Here is a 15,393-nt window from a genome sequence, read left to right on the forward strand (position 1 = left end):
TTGCAAAATTTTGGCAGCGGTAGAATTCATAGAGGACGAATTATCAGGGGGTGGATTCCATTTTTTAACATTTATAAAGACAATACGCAGAGAAATAATTTGATTTTTAAATATTTATAAAGCAATACGCAGAATGCGTATTGTGTTACTTAAATATTAAAGTGACAATACACAGACTGCGTATTCGTTATTTCGTGGGTAAAAAATTATAACTGAAGTATTATAAAAGGAGGAACGATATCAGGTTGATTAGGTGAGAGTGCTTTATTTTCTTGAGAATGTAAGGGTATAAAAATGGAGAGAAGTATTAATTTAAAAATATATTATAATGGTCAAATCTTTTTTCAAACATCTGAGAGTGTGAGTTTTATATGTGAGAATCCACGTGATATTGTTATTCCTTTTGCAATAACATATGAGGAATATAAGAGTATACTTTGTCAATGTGTTGATAATCAAGTATTAAAGAGAGTCATAAATATTCTTTATAGACAGACTATTTTAGTGTTTGATGATTTCGTTCAGTTTCAAATAATGCATGTGGTTGACGAAGCAAGTATGCAAGGGATGTTTTCGATCTACTAGCAAACACGGGCACAAGTGTCCGTTATCGAGTTGTATGTTGAGTTTGAAGAATTTGTTGAGGTTGATTTACTGGAGGCTAACATCGACTGGACAGTTTATAACACTGAAAGTGAAGATGATATAATAGTTGAGTCTAACGTCAGATATGACAAATGCATTGGCGAGCCAATATCCATCTGGAGAGCCTTCTTTCATGCACGCTTTAGATCTAGACGCTATGAATGTACCAGAGTTTTCTGAGTATGTCAACTCAGGTAAGTAGTCTTTATTATTATTATTATTATTATTATTATTATTATTATTATTATTATTATTATTATTATTATTGAATTTGTTACGGACGTTGAATTTGTTGTTGGCATGGAAGTCAGTTCTAGGAAGACTGTTATTGCAGCAATTAAAGATTATACCATTCGCAGGGGAGTGGATTGTTAATGTTGCAAGTGTGAGGAGTGCATGAAGTTAGTCCCACATCAAAGAAAGCAAGAAAGAGTGAGGAGTTTATAAGATGAAAGACCCATTAAATTACTGCCTTAAGGTTTTGAGTTGGATGTGGGGTCTTCTCATCTTATGTTCTCTCACTTGATTCCTCCCCGAAGTCTCTCCGGTGGTCGAGAGCTCCCCACAGTTGCCCAACAAGTGGTATCAGAGCCGATGGTTAATCGGTCTGGTGGTTTTAACTTTTAAGGCGTATTCAAGGTGAAGCATCAAAAGTCTTCCCGGCAAAGGTGGTCCGGACGGCGCGTGTCCCGCGGTGTTTTGTGGCGGTGTGATGGATGAATACTCATGGTGGAGGAGCTAGAAAGAAGGGGAGTTAGTGCCTGATGTAGAGGCTCACACTTGAGGGGGAGATTGTTAATGTTGCAAGTGTGAGGACTGAGGAGTGCATGAAATTAGTCCCACATCAAAGAAAGCAAGGAAGAGTGAGAAGTTTATAAGATGAGAGACCAATTAACTTATTGCCTTAAGGTTTTGAGTAGAGGCAAGAACTTCTAGTGGACTGTCATTCCAGATTTGTCACAAAATAAATTTATGCCGAACAACAATAATATATGAATATTTATGTACATTTGTCTGTGAAGGATGATATCCAACTGCATGCGCTGCTTTAGGGTGTGGAGCCATGCAAGTTTGACACCACTTCCTTTGTGATCAGCTGCAGTAGGTACTGTCGCAAATTGTTTTATGAATTCATTTTCAAGGCTACTACTACTGCTATCTGTAAATCCTGATATAGGTAAACTATCTGTGGAGAGTCCAAAAAATATTGCAACATCTTCTAAGGTAATCATGCATTTACCGTGTGAAAGGTGGAATGTATGAGTTTTCGGGCGCCATCGCTCAATCAAGGCATTGATAAGTGCATTGTGTACAGTAAGATTTCCAAGTATATGAGATATGTGATAAAATCCATTATCCCATAACTCGATTTCAATTTGGGGATCATACGTATCTTGGTAGAGATATCTTGATTCCAAATTTCTTGAATTCTGAAACAAATTGAAAACAACAACAACAACAACAACAACAATAAAAATAATTACTTAGGGTGAACGATCAAAGTATTCAACAATGAAATCTTCAAGACACGTAATGTCACGAACCATTTTCTGCGTTTATTTTTTTTTTTTTGAAAAAAAAACATAATATAATCTTTATTAAATCTAAATTTAAATATTGATATTTAAATTAAATTCGAATTTAGATATATATAAAAAATATATAATATATTTAATATGTTTAAAATATATTTAAATTCAAAAACTTTTGAAATCAAACTTAAATATATATTTAAATTCATATTTAAATATATATTAAATTAACAATTAAAAATATTTTCAATTTGAAATATATATTTAAATTAAAAATATATTTAAATTCAAACTTAGATATATAGTTAAATTCGATAAATGTTTAATTTATATCTAAATTCAAATTATAAATATATATTTAAATATATTTAGATTCAAATTTAAATATATACCTAAAACCAAAATATAATTAAAGACAGATTTAAATATGTATTTAAATCTGAAAAATATTTAATTTTAAATTATAAATATATTTATATATATATATATATATATATATATATTTAATTTTTATTCAAATTCAAGTTTAAATGTTTAATTAAAACTAAAATATATTTAAATTTAAATTTAAAGTCAATTTAAATATAAATTTAAATTTAAAATATATTTAAATTTATATTTAAAATCAAAGTAAATTTAAATTCAGATTTAAATATATATTTAAATTCAAAATATATTTAAATTTAAATTATAAATATATATTTAAAACTATTTAAATTTAAATTTATAAATAAACCTAAAATATATCTAACGTCAAATTTACATATATATCTAAATTCGAAATATATTTAAATTCAAATTTAAATATATAATTAAAACTGAAATATATTTATATATCTATTTAAATTTGAATTTTTTAAAATATAAATTAAATTTACAATTATATTTATTTTTAGATTTAAATTACTTAAATTAAAAAATATATTTAAATTTAAAATATATTTAATACTAATTAACATCATCCTCGTTCATCTAAATATATAATAAAAGTATCATTGCTAATTATATATTTGTTCTTACTACTAATAAACACTATTTAATTTAAATTGTAAGACCCAGAATTTTTGAAAAGTCTTATTATGATCAAGTCTCAAATCATATAGTTATTTATAGCCTTAATTTCAGAGATTATTTTCTTAAAGATAATTAAAGCAAGTTTTGATTTATTGAATTTGAAATAAATTGAGATTATTATCCAATTTTATAATTATTGGATTATTTTCTATATTTTGATTATAAAGTTGATAGTGGTGAAATAATAAGGATTTTTGTATGGTTTGGATTAAATAATTAATATTTTAAATATTAGTACTGCTACTTTGAAAAATAAATAATTTAATTATATTATTCCTAATTATTTGATTTGGACATTTTATTGAAAATAAGTGGTGCAATTGATGAGCAAATAGTATTTTTATAGATATTATTCTTGGGTTTGAATTGGGTTTCAATTACTATATTATTCCCAATTTTAGGTGAAATTACCATAATGCCCCTAACCCTAATTTTGCCACACCTATCCCCAAAAATATTTCTCCTTCACGCTGCGCAGTTACCAGCCCTCCTTCATCCTCTTTCTGCGCAGCACACACCCTTGGTAATGGAAGGAAAGCTTGTCACCGCCGCTACCCACATCCCCTCTCATACCCCCACTCTCAGTTTTCATTAGTCAGCCCACACACCGAACAAACACACACACGGTGGAGAAGAGATCGGGCAGAGAGAGGGAGGGCGTCGCGCCTGTCACGAGTTCGCCGCCACCACCGTGCCGTTGCGCCATCGCCAGAAAGAGAAGAATCGACATGGGGTTGGCTCGCGAGTGAGGGTGGTCGCAAGCTTGGAGCCGCCGCGCCATCGTCACCACTGCGTCCACGCTGGTTGTCGCCGTTGTGATGCACTCGAGGGGAGAGAAGTCGCCCTAGAAGGCTGGCCACCAGGGGCGCTGTTGCTGCGAACCAGCCGCCGCCGTGCATCCTCGTTGCCGCCACTGACCGGCCAAGTCGCCTCGCCATGGTCACCGTCGTGGGTTTTGCTGCTGGTGAGGAAGGGACGCTGCCTTGTGACATCGCGGCGTGCCTGGGCGTTGTTGCTGCGAGCGCGCCATCACCGGAGCTGGGTGGTTGCTGTCATGGGAACCGTGAAAGGAGGGAGAGGTCGTGCCGTTGTTCTGGCCGTCGGAGTTTCTATGGCCGTCAGAAGCTGCCGCTGCCCAACCAGCTGCAACCGGGGTTGTCTCTTGTCGTGTATGGCTGCCGAAGAAGTTGTTGAGGCCGCCGGAACCACCACCGGAGCTACTGGTTACTTCTGCCGTCGCCGGAAAAGTATGCCGGTAAGGGTTTTAATTTGCGATTTCTGTCCTTTTTAGATTTCGGAAAGAGTATTGACACTGCGTGGTTGTAGAACTGCTATTATCAGAAATTCGGGCCGCTGTCGTTATTCAGAATTTATTAACGGAGCCGTTGCCGAGTCGATTTGGAGTTGCGGCTGTTTCGTTTCGTTAATCTAGTAAGTATCTCTATTTCGAAAGCCTTACGTTAGTAACTTGTTGTGCTTGGTTAATGAATATGAGTTTTGGTAACGTGGGGTCGAGTCCTAATTGTTATGTGTTGCGATTAGAGTTGGTGAGATTGTTGAGAACGCAAGTGGAGCCGAGTTGCTGGCTGCAGTTGGTTTGGGTTGAGGCGGAGAGGACTCTGCGAGACTTTTGGGCTATGGAATTGCGTTTTGAGGTAGGGGCGCTTTCCAAAAACTATGTTTTGTGTATTGGAATTATTACATATGGATACTGGTGTGAGATATTGTGTATTCGGTGATTGTATCTGCCTTATGTATTATTTGATTGACTCGAATGACTATGGATGTTGGTTTGGCTGAATTGTTGTGTGGCTTGTGAAATGTAATGTTTGGAAGTTGATTCTTTAAAGATTTGAAATATGAGTTTAATCCGTTGAGGATTGGTTTGAAGTGAGTCAATTATTTTGATGATGTGAAAGATAGAATACTCTTGAAATTCAGCCTGGGTTGCTTTAATTGATTTGGTTTTGATAAATGATTTATTGCTGACCCGATTCTTTAAAGCTTTAGAAATGAGTTAAATCGGTTGATATTGAGTTGATTTTTGAAATGGTTTCCTTGAGATATGCCACTGAGGCGACTGTTTGATTTAGCTTGCTTTTGAATTGATTTCTGGTTTTGGGATGTTGAAAAGGAATGAGAAACGGTTTAGTTGGGACCCGAACCGGGTGGCAGAAGTCCAAGTTTTAGGGGAGGTGCTGCCGAAATTTCTACAAAATCCTAGTCTTGTTTAAAAAGTTATTTAAAAAGGATTGGATTTGAGAAGTTGTATTATTTGATTTATTAAGAGAATATTTATATTTTCACGCTTAATTTATTTAGTGAACTTTATGTCTTGAGTTTGACTTATTTAGAAGTGAACTATTTTTACCGTTTGAATCACTGAAGGAAAGAATGATGCTCTAATATTGATTTCAATATAAAAAAAGAGCTTTTAGTGATTTCAAAGGAATCTAGACTTTTGATTGAGTAATTAAGTTTGAGGCATTTTGGAAGGGTTAGAAAAATGGATTCCAAAAAGAAACCTGAAAGTGGTTTGATTCAAATGAACCGGTTCCTTTTCAAATGAGTTGATTTTTGGACTGGGTTGGAACTTGTGATTTTGTATGGTCGGTTTCATAATAAATTCAGTTTTATTTACTTGAACCGAGAATCCATGATTTTAAGAGTTTCAATGAATTTTTAGGAATTGATATAGGTTGACCTTCCCTAAAGACTTGGGACTCTGCCGAAAAACTTTTGTTATAAAATCTCATTGTTGTATGGGTGATTTTGAATACTTTGAAATAAATCCTTAACTTGCCATGGTTTTGGAAGTTTTGGAAAGAGAATGCCGAGAGTGGCTTTGTTTTAAAAAGGGAACTCACTTTCAGTAAAATTGGCTTATGAGCCTGAGATGATTTGAGAAACGAGATTTCTAAAGCCAAGGCTGAAAAGAGTTGAAACTTGATTTCAAAGTGATTTATGGCTTAAATGCCGATTTTATGAATTGATGATGTTGAATGTGGAAGTGCTGTTTTGTTGTGAGCCGGAATGACTGTGTATGATTATACATATTGGTTGGTTCTGGATTGAACCGTGAGCCGGAATGGCTGTGTATGATATGAATATTGGCTGGTTATGGAATGAACCGTGAGCCGGATCACTGAGATGGATGTTGATCCATGGATGAGATTGAATGCATGTTTATACTGAATCATTGATAAATGTGAATGTTGCACTTCCACTATCGGAGATGAGGGTTTCCCTGGGAGGAAGCAGTGGCTAGCCACCACGTGCTCCAGGCTGAGACTCGAAGCTCTTTTGACCCTATGTCATAAGTGTGGCCGGGCACTGTGAAAGTCCCGGATGAGCTCGCCCCTGTAAATATTCACCAGTGAAGGTGATGGATATGGATCATGATTATGATCAAGTTTATGATGAGTATAACTCGAGTTGGGGATGCGCGACAGAGGGACAGTCCAATGCTTTGCTACCAGGACTTGTCGGGTTGGCTCTATAACCGACAGATGATATCATCAGCCACTAGGGACAGGCATGCATCATATGCATCTATGTGACATTGTTTGGGTGTGCATATTGTACTCGGTTTGCCTATGTGATTAATTGCTAATTGTTCTACTTGCAATGACTGTTTGTTTGTGCTTGCATCTTCCTATTTATGTTTGCTACTGGAACTCTGTTGGATTGTGGTGATTGGTTGATGGTTGGATTGTTTGGGCCTAGGGCCTTGGTTGAAATGAGGTGGACCGATGGTTGGTTTTGGTTGTGTTCTGGTTTGGAAAAATATGAAAGACTATTTTGGTTCAGCACAGATAAACCGTTTTGAAAGGCTCTTGAGTTTTTGAGAATTGAACTGTTCCTCTTTCAGAAAAGGATTTCAGATTTCTTTTTATTTATAAACCGTTGTTTTTGAAAAGAGGCGTAAGACGGTTATTAATCGCTGGTACAGTTTATCTTCATGTATCCTATTACAGTAATTCCCAAAAACCCTCTACTGAGAACCCTTTCGAGGATGATGTTCTCACCCCCCTACATTTTTCCCCTTTCAGGATATGGGCGCAGAAGTTACGAAGAGCTTATTTATTTGTTGTTGAGATGTTCTGTATTGCTTTAGGTTATTATTTGTACCCTCGCCTTTATCTTGAGATATTCTGTAAGAGGGATAGGAATTGTATTGGGTAATGCTTGTAATGTTATATATATATATATATATATATATATATATATATATATATATATATATATATATATATGGATGTACTCTTTATGAGTTTTTGTAAGTTGTATGGTATCTATGGATATATGTAATCGAACGAAAGTATTTTTTTTGGGAGCGGTGTTGCGGTTTAAAATTTCAAACAGGCTCATATTCTAGTATTAAGTAGTATAAGTGTCGTCGTAATGTCCGAGCTATTAGAGTTGCACAGCCAGAAGCGTGAGCTTTGGTAGTTAGGGTGTTACATTATGGTATCAAAGCAGTCCTTCCTGTAGAGCCTGAGGAATGGATCGACTATGCTTCAATTGCATACTTTGAGCATTTGTCATGTATTAGGTCTTGTCGAATGACGAGAATTAGAGCTTTATGCACATGACGATCTATTGATTAACGCTGTTAGTCTTGCATTGCATAATTCCTGATATTAAGTTTGGCCGGCTTAATACTAGTGAATTATGTAAATGAAAGTACTAATGGGTTATCATAGATGATACGCGAGTTTTGAGTAAAGCGAATCGCGGGTTTTGGAAAAATTGGGAACTATTTCTCGAGGCTATTCAGTTGTGTGTCTTGAATTTTGTTCGAGTCGACCTGTTCTTTTATATCCTAACTTGAAGCTCTTGTTTGCTACTCCTCTTGAAAAGTAATTTGATGTCCCCACTCTATTTCTCTATTCATATGCATTATTGTTTGATCTCAATTGCATATGCCTGTTTGGAATCCTTGTTACATCTGTCTTTCTCTGTTTGAGTTCTTTTTGATTCATGTATCCTTTGATATGACTTTGAACTTGTCCTAATGCGCTGTGCATTTTAACTTTGGATTCCGAATCCATTATTAGAGAAATTGTTGATTCAGTTTTCCTCTTATTTGACAGTGAATTACAGCCAATTTTGAGATTTTTATAAAAATTTCTGTTGACTAGATATACACTTATCTATATGTGGAACTTTGAAGATTTCTTATACAGTTTAACAGCTATTTATTTCTAATACCTCTCCTGTACTTTTACTGGTTTGCGGAACTGCTTTTACTTTAAATACAATTTGACTTTCTAGTATTTTTACTATAGTTCCAATGCACATCTTCATTTGATTATGCATTTGGGTATTTTTCAAATTTTGAAAAGAAAGGATTTTTTCACTTTTATCCCGGTTGAGTTTCGTTTGATAAGTTTTACTTAACTTATTTTGAATTGAGTTTGATTTAGCATGCCATGTTGTTTATGCCATTGCTGTTTCTTTTGAAAATGTTGGATTCATAACTTTCTTCTTATGAACGGACTAAGTTTTTTCTTAAGCTTTTCACCTGTATGAATGTCATACGTGATTCTGTTTTTAACTAATATTTTACATCTTGTGAAATTACCATTGATCTTGGTTTGTCCTCTCTTGTGAATCTCATCCGTATGTGAGTCAGTTTGATTCGTTTCAAATTAGTGCATTGTTTATTCTCTCATTTTCTCTACAAGAGTTTTTAGTTAAAGATTTACCTTTGAGAAATTACTAATGATTGAGTTGTCTTTTCCTATGACTTTTATATTCTTTTGGATCAATTGAAAGCTTGTTTGATGACTCATGCCTAGTGAATCTTGTTTGGACTACTTTGGTTTAAGATCCTTTCTTGCAAGGCTTGACTCCTTTTTAGTACATCTTAAACTTCTTGAATGTTCTTCTGAGATGGTGATTTTAAGAACACTTTTGGGAGTCTTGTTCTGAACTTTTTAAAGAAGTTTTGAATTCTCTTTGAAGAAATATTAAACGGAATTTACTTTCTATTGCTTGATTGAGATTGAAAACCATTGTTCAATTTTGATGAAGTTAATTTAAAAATCGGCATGCGCTATTTTAAATGAGGCCTTGGAGAGCTTCCTTGTTTAGTGGAAATCGGTTCGTTTGTAACGCATCACTTATTTCCTTTACCAAATTGTAAGCAAATTTTTACTTCTGAGTTTCTTTTCTAAAAAGAGTTTAACTTCCTCTTTCGTACTTGCTATAAATGTTATACACGCTTGTTTGAATATGAAATTTTGAGAATTTTGAACAAGCATTTGATTACTTCCGAGTTTTTATGAACTGCTTTTGGTTAAGTTGTGCATCTAAATATCTTTCTAAAATATTTGAGAAAATATTTTAGCTCTTAGCCAAAGTTGTGTGCATTTTGTTTTTGGAACTCTACAAAATCTACTTCAACATGAACTTGTATTGAAGTAAAGCCACGTTTATGCTTTTGTTACTCCCTTGAAGGATGTTTGTTGTTTAACTTCTCTTTCAGACTGCGAAGTGATATTTTTACAAGTTTTTAATTCTTTTAAGAACAATGTATTCGGAAGTATTTTAATTATGCTCTTGAGTTCTGTGAGCTTTGTCTTGGGTCTGAGATATTCTTTTCTGTAAACCTCATACTTCTTCGACTCAGCTTGAGTTTGTTTCAAACTGATACGCTGGTTTTCTTCTTATTGATCCAATTGAATTTCATTGATCTAAGGGTTATTTTTGGACTTGTTAATCGATTTATTTCTAGCAAACTTCTTTGCTTGAGCACCCTTGTTTATCTGGAATTGGATACATTCTCTCAAAATCTATGAGTACTATCTTTGACATTTGACTCACCTTTCTAGAATCTTGTATCCTTCTGAGTAGACTCGAGAATTATTTTGATATCATGTGCGACTTGTAGATGTAGTAACGCAATGCGTTAGTCCTTTAAGACGTGATATGTGTATACGGAAGTTGAAGCGGTAGGTGTACAACGTTAAGAGTTGTGGGTATTCTGTTCCTTGCGGACGGGTTTGCGGTTGTTTGGCTTATGATTGGCTATGAGGTTGTAAAATGATTGGTAGAGTTGGGAAATTGAAGTTCTGAAGTGGGAACGAGAATTGTCAGCGAACGTTATGCCGTTGTTTAAATACCAACATGCCTTGCAGCCTTTTACCACACTAATTACCACTTTGCTTTGTGAACGCCTATCTTGATTTGCACCCTATTTTGGCACCTCAAGTTTTTGTAAAGCCTTGAGCTCATGTGACCTTGTGCATTGAGTCTATCTTGTAATGTTTGCCTTGCAATCACACTCCTACGTTTGTATCCTTATGCATACGACAATCCCAGTATTTGAAAACCGTATATATGATTATGTTTTGAGATATTTTTGCTTCTTCCTTAAACGTTTTCAAGGGTGAAGTGTATGAAATTTCTTTCCTTTTGTATCAATTTTCGAGGGCGAAAATTTTTATAAGGTGGGTAGGATGTAAGACCCAGAACTTTTGAAAAGTCTTATTATGATCAAGTCTCAAATCATATAGTTATTTATAGCCTTAATTTCAGAGATTATTTTCTTAAGGATAATTAAAGCAAGTTTTGATTTATTGAATTTGAAATAAATTGAGATTATTATCCAATTTTATAATTATTGGATTATTTTCTATATTTTGATTATAAAGTTGATAGTGGTGAAATAATAAGGATTTTGGTATGGTTTGGATTAAATAATTAATATTTTAAATATAAGTACTGCTACTTTGGAAAATAAATGATTTAATTATATTATTCATAATTATTTGATTTGGACATTTTATTGAAAATAAGTGGTGCAATTGATGAGCAAATAGTATTTTTATAGATATTATTATTGGGTTTGAATTGGGTTTCAATTACTATATTATTCCCAATTTTAGGTGAAATTACCATAATGCCCCTAACCCTAATTTTGCCACACCTATCCCCAAAAATATTTCTCCTTCATGCTGCGCAGTTACCAGCCCTCCTTCATCCTCCTTCTGCGCAGCACACACCCTTGGTAATGGAAAGAAAGCTTGTCACCGCCGCCACCCACATCCCCTCTCATACCCCCACTCTCAGTTTTCATTAGTCAGCCTACACACCGAACAAACACACACACGGTGGAGAAGAGATCGGGCAGAGAGAGGGAGGGCATCGCGCCTGTCACAAGTTCGCCGCCACCATTGCGTCGTTGCGCCGTCGCCAAAAAGAGCAGAATCGACATGGGGTTGGCTCGCGAGTGAGGGTGGTCGCGAGCATGGAGCCGCCGCGCCATCGTCACCACTGCGTCCACGCTGGTTGTCGCCGCTATGATGCACTCGAGGGGAGAGAAGTCGCACTAGAAGGCTGGCCGCCAGGGGCGCTGTTGCTGCGAACCAGCCGCCGCCGTGCATCCTCGTTGCCGCCACTGACTGGCCAAGTCGCCTTGCCATGGTCACCGTCGTGGGTTTTGCTGCTAGTGAGGAAGGGACGCTGCCTTGTGACATCGCGGCGTGCCTGGGCGCTGTTGCTGCGAGCGCACCATCACCGGAGCTGGGTGGTTGCTGTCATGGGAACCGTGAAAGGAGGGAGAGGCCGTGCCGTTGTTCTGGCCGCCGGAGCTTCTATGGCTGTCAGAAGCTGCCGCTGCCCAACCAGCTGCAACCGGGGTTGTCTCTTGTCGTGTATGGCTACCGAAGAAGTTGTTGAGGCCGCCGGAACCACCGCCGGAGCTACTGGTTACTTCTGCCGTCGCCGAAAAAGTATGCCGGTAAGGGTTTTAATTTACGGTTTCTGTCCTTTTTGGATTTCGGAAAGAGTATTGACACTGCGTGGTTGTACAACTGCTATTATCAGAAATTCGGGCCGCTGCCGTTATTCAGAATTTATTAACGGAGCCGTTGCCGAGTCGATTTGGAGTTGCGGCTGTTTCGTTTCGTTAATCTAGTAAGTATCTCTATTTCGAAAGCCTTACGTTAGTAACTTGTTGTGCTTGGTTAATGAATATGAGTTTTGGTAACGTGGGGTCGAGTCCTAATTGTTATGTGTTGCGATTAGAGTTGGTGAGATTGTTGAGAACGCAAGTGGAGCCGAGTTGCTGGCTGCAGTTGGTTTGGGTTGAGGCGGAGAGGACTCTGCGAGACTTTTGGGCTATGGAATTACGTTTTGAGGTAGGGGCGCTTTCCAAAAACTATGTTTTGTGTATTGGAATTATTACATATGGATACTGGTGTGAGATATTGTGTATTCGGTGATTGTATCTGCCTTATGTATTATTTGATTGACTCGAATGACTATGGATGTTGGTTTGGCTGAATTGTTGTGTGGCTTGTGAAATGTAATGTTTGGAAGTTGATTCTTTAAAGATTTGAAATATGAGTTTAATCCGTTGAGGATTGGTTTGAAGTGAGTCAATTATTTTGATGATGTGAAAGATAGAATACTCTTGAAATTCAGCCTGGGTTGCTTTAATTGATTTGGTTTTGATAAATGATTTATTGCTGACCCGATTCTTTAAAGCTTTAGAAATGAGTTAAATCGGTTGATATTGAGTTGATTTTGAAATGGTTTCCTTGAGATATGCCACTGAGGCGACTGTTTGATTTAGCTTGCTTTTGAATTGATTTCTGGTTTTGGGCTGTTGAAAAGGAATGAGAAACGGTTTAGTTGGGACCCGAACCGGGTGGCAGAAGTCCAAGTTTTAGGGGAGGTGCTGCCGAAATTTCTACAAAATTCTAGTCTTGTTTAAAAAGTTATTTAAAAAGGATTGGATTTGAGAAGTTGTATTATTTTATTTATTAAGAGAATATTTATATTTTCACGCTTAATTTATTTAGTGAACTTTATGCCTTGAGTTTGACTTATTTAGAAGTGAACTATTTTTACCGTTTGAATCACTGAAGGAAAGAATGATGCTCTAATATTGATTTCAATATAAAAAAAGAGCTTTTAGTGATTTCAAAGGAATCTAGACTTTTGATTCAGTAATTAAGTTTGAGGCATTTTGGAAGAGTTAGAAAAATGGATTCCAAAAAGAAAGCCTGAAAGTGGTTTGATTCAAATGAACCGGTTCCTTTTTAAATGAGTTGATTTTTGGACCGGGTTAGAACTTGTGATTTTGTATAGTCGATTTCATAATAAATTCAGTTTTATTTACTTGAACCGAGAATCCATGATTTTAAGAGTTTCAATGAATTTTTAGGAATTGATATAGGTTGACCTTCCCTAAAGACTTGGGACTCTGCCGAAAAACTTTTGTTATAAAATCCCATTGTTGTATGGGTGATTTTGAATACTTTGAAATAAATCCTTAACTTGCCATGGTTTTGGAAGTTTTGGAAAGAGAATGCCGAGAGTGGCTTTGTTTTAAAAAGGGAACTTACTTTCAGTAAAATTGGCTTATGAGCCTGAGATGATTTGAGAAACGAGATTTCTAAAGCCAAGGCTGAAAAGAGTTGAAACTTGATTTCAAAGTGATTTATGGCTTAAATGCCGATTTTATGAATTGATGATGTTGAATGTGGAAGTGCTGTTTTGTTGTGAGCCGGAATGACTGTGTATGATTATACATATTGGTTGGTTCTGGATTGAACCGTGAGCCGGAATGGCTGTGTATGATATGAATATTGGTTGGTTCTGGAATGAATCATGAGCCGGATGGCTGAGATGGATGTTGATCCATGGATGAGATTGAATGCATGTTTATGCTGAATCATTGATAAATATGAATGTTGCACTTCCACTATCGGAGATGAGGGTTTCCCTGGGAGGAAGCAGTGGCTAGCCACCACGTGCTCCAGGTTGAGACTCAAATCTCTTTTGACCATATGTCGTAAGTATGGTCGGGCACTGTGAAAGTCCCGGATGAGCTCGCCCCCGTAAATATTGACCAGTGAAGGTGATGGATATGGATCATGATTATGATCAAGTTTATGATGAGTATAACTCGAGTTGGGGATGCACGATAGAGGGACAGTCCAATGGTTAGCTACCAGGACTTGTCGGGTTGGCTCTATAACCGACAGATGATATCATCAGCCACTAGGAACAGGCATGCATCATATGCATCTATGTGACATTGTTTGGGTGTGCATATTGTACTCGATTTACCTATGTGATTAATTGCTAATTGTTCTACTTGCAATGACTGTTTGTTTGTGCTTGCATCTTCCTATTTATGTTTGCTACTGGGACTCTGTTGGATTGTGGTGATTAGTTGATGGTTGGATTGTTTGGGCCTAGGGCCGTGGTTGAAATGAGGTGGACCGATGGTTGGTTTTGGTTGTGTTCTGGTTTGGAAAAATATGAAAGACTATTTTGGTTCAGCATAGATAAACCGTTTTGAAAGGCTCTTGAGTTTTTGAGAATTGAACTGTTCCTCTTTCAGAAAAGGATTTTAGATTTCTTTTTATTCATAAACCGTTGTTTTTGAAAAGAGGCATAAGACGGTTATTAATCGCTGGTACGGTTTATCTTCATGTATCCTATTACAGTAATTCCCAAAAACCCTCTACTGAGAACCCTTTCGAGGATGATGTTCTCACCCCCCTACATTTTTTCCCTTTCAGGATATGGGCGCAGAAGTTACGAAGAGCTTATTTATTTGTTGTTGAGATGTTTTGTATTGCTTTAGGTTTTTATTTGTACCCTCGCCTTTATCTTGAGATATTCTGTAAGAGGGATAGGAATTGTATTGGGTAATGCTTGTAATGTTATGTATATATATATATATGTATGTATATATATGGATGTACTCTTTATGAGTTTTTGTAAGTTGTATGGTATCTATGGATATATGTTATCGAACGAAAGTATTTTTTGGGAGCGGTGTTGCGGTTTAAAGTTTCAAACAGGCTCATATTCTAGTATTAAGTAGTATAAGTGTCGTCGTAATGTCCGAGCTATTAGAGTTGCGCAGCCGGAAGTGTGAGCTTTGGTAGTTAGGGTGTTACATAAATAATAACTATAAATATTATTATTATATTATTTTTACTTCAGATTAAAAAAACCACATAATTAATCTACTAATTACATTACTATTATTAAAATAACTTGTTAATTTTAAAAAAAAGAGACTTGGAAAATGGACATGGAAGCCTCGTGCAAGAGAAACTATGAAACTATGGAAGCATTAGAGAATAGAAGGAAAGGAAACTGAAAGTGT

General features: G+C 36.1%; 2 protein-coding genes across 2 annotated transcripts; both read left to right on the forward strand.

Moving 5' to 3' along the window:
- Positions 1-730: 730 nt before the first annotated feature.
- Positions 731-7,580, forward strand: LOC112778054 (uncharacterized). Its single transcript, XM_072228313.1, has 6 exons — positions 731-839; positions 1,823-1,869; positions 3,847-4,506; positions 4,578-4,682; positions 4,794-4,906; positions 7,304-7,580. Exons 1-4 carry the CDS (start codon positions 731-733, stop codon positions 4,626-4,628), a joined length of 867 nt encoding a protein of 288 aa, XP_072084414.1. The 3' UTR covers positions 4,629-4,682; positions 4,794-4,906; positions 7,304-7,580.
- Positions 7,581-11,214: 3,634 nt separating this feature from the next.
- On the forward strand, positions 11,215-15,053 carry LOC112779964 (uncharacterized). Its single transcript, XM_072227719.1, has 4 exons — positions 11,215-12,000; positions 12,087-12,176; positions 12,288-12,400; positions 14,798-15,053. Exons 1-2 carry the CDS (start codon positions 11,509-11,511, stop codon positions 12,120-12,122), a joined length of 528 nt encoding a protein of 175 aa, XP_072083820.1. The 5' UTR covers positions 11,215-11,508; the 3' UTR covers positions 12,123-12,176; positions 12,288-12,400; positions 14,798-15,053.
- Positions 15,054-15,393: the final 340 nt, after the last annotated feature.

This window comes from Arachis hypogaea, chromosome 19 (assembly GCF_003086295.3).
Source record: "Arachis hypogaea cultivar Tifrunner chromosome 19, arahy.Tifrunner.gnm2.J5K5, whole genome shotgun sequence".
Classification (NCBI taxonomy): domain Eukaryota; kingdom Viridiplantae; phylum Streptophyta; class Magnoliopsida; order Fabales; family Fabaceae; genus Arachis; species Arachis hypogaea.

Coding starts and splice junctions, on each gene's coding strand:
- LOC112778054 (XM_072228313.1), top strand. CDS start 731: ATGACAAATGCATTGGCGAGCCAATATCCATCTGGAGAGCCTTCTTTC. Junction 840..1,822: donor TTCTGAGTATGTCAACTCAG/GTAAGTAGTCTT, acceptor ATCCTGATATAG/GTAAACTATCTGTGGAGAGT. Junction 4,507..4,577: donor GTCGCCGGAAAAGTATGCCG/GTAAGGGTTTTA, acceptor GCGTGGTTGTAG/AACTGCTATTATCAGAAATT.
- LOC112779964 (XM_072227719.1), top strand. CDS start 11,509: ATGGAGCCGCCGCGCCATCGTCACCACTGCGTCCACGCTGGTTGTCGC. Junction 12,001..12,086: donor GTCGCCGAAAAAGTATGCCG/GTAAGGGTTTTA, acceptor TGCTATTATCAG/AAATTCGGGCCGCTGCCGTT.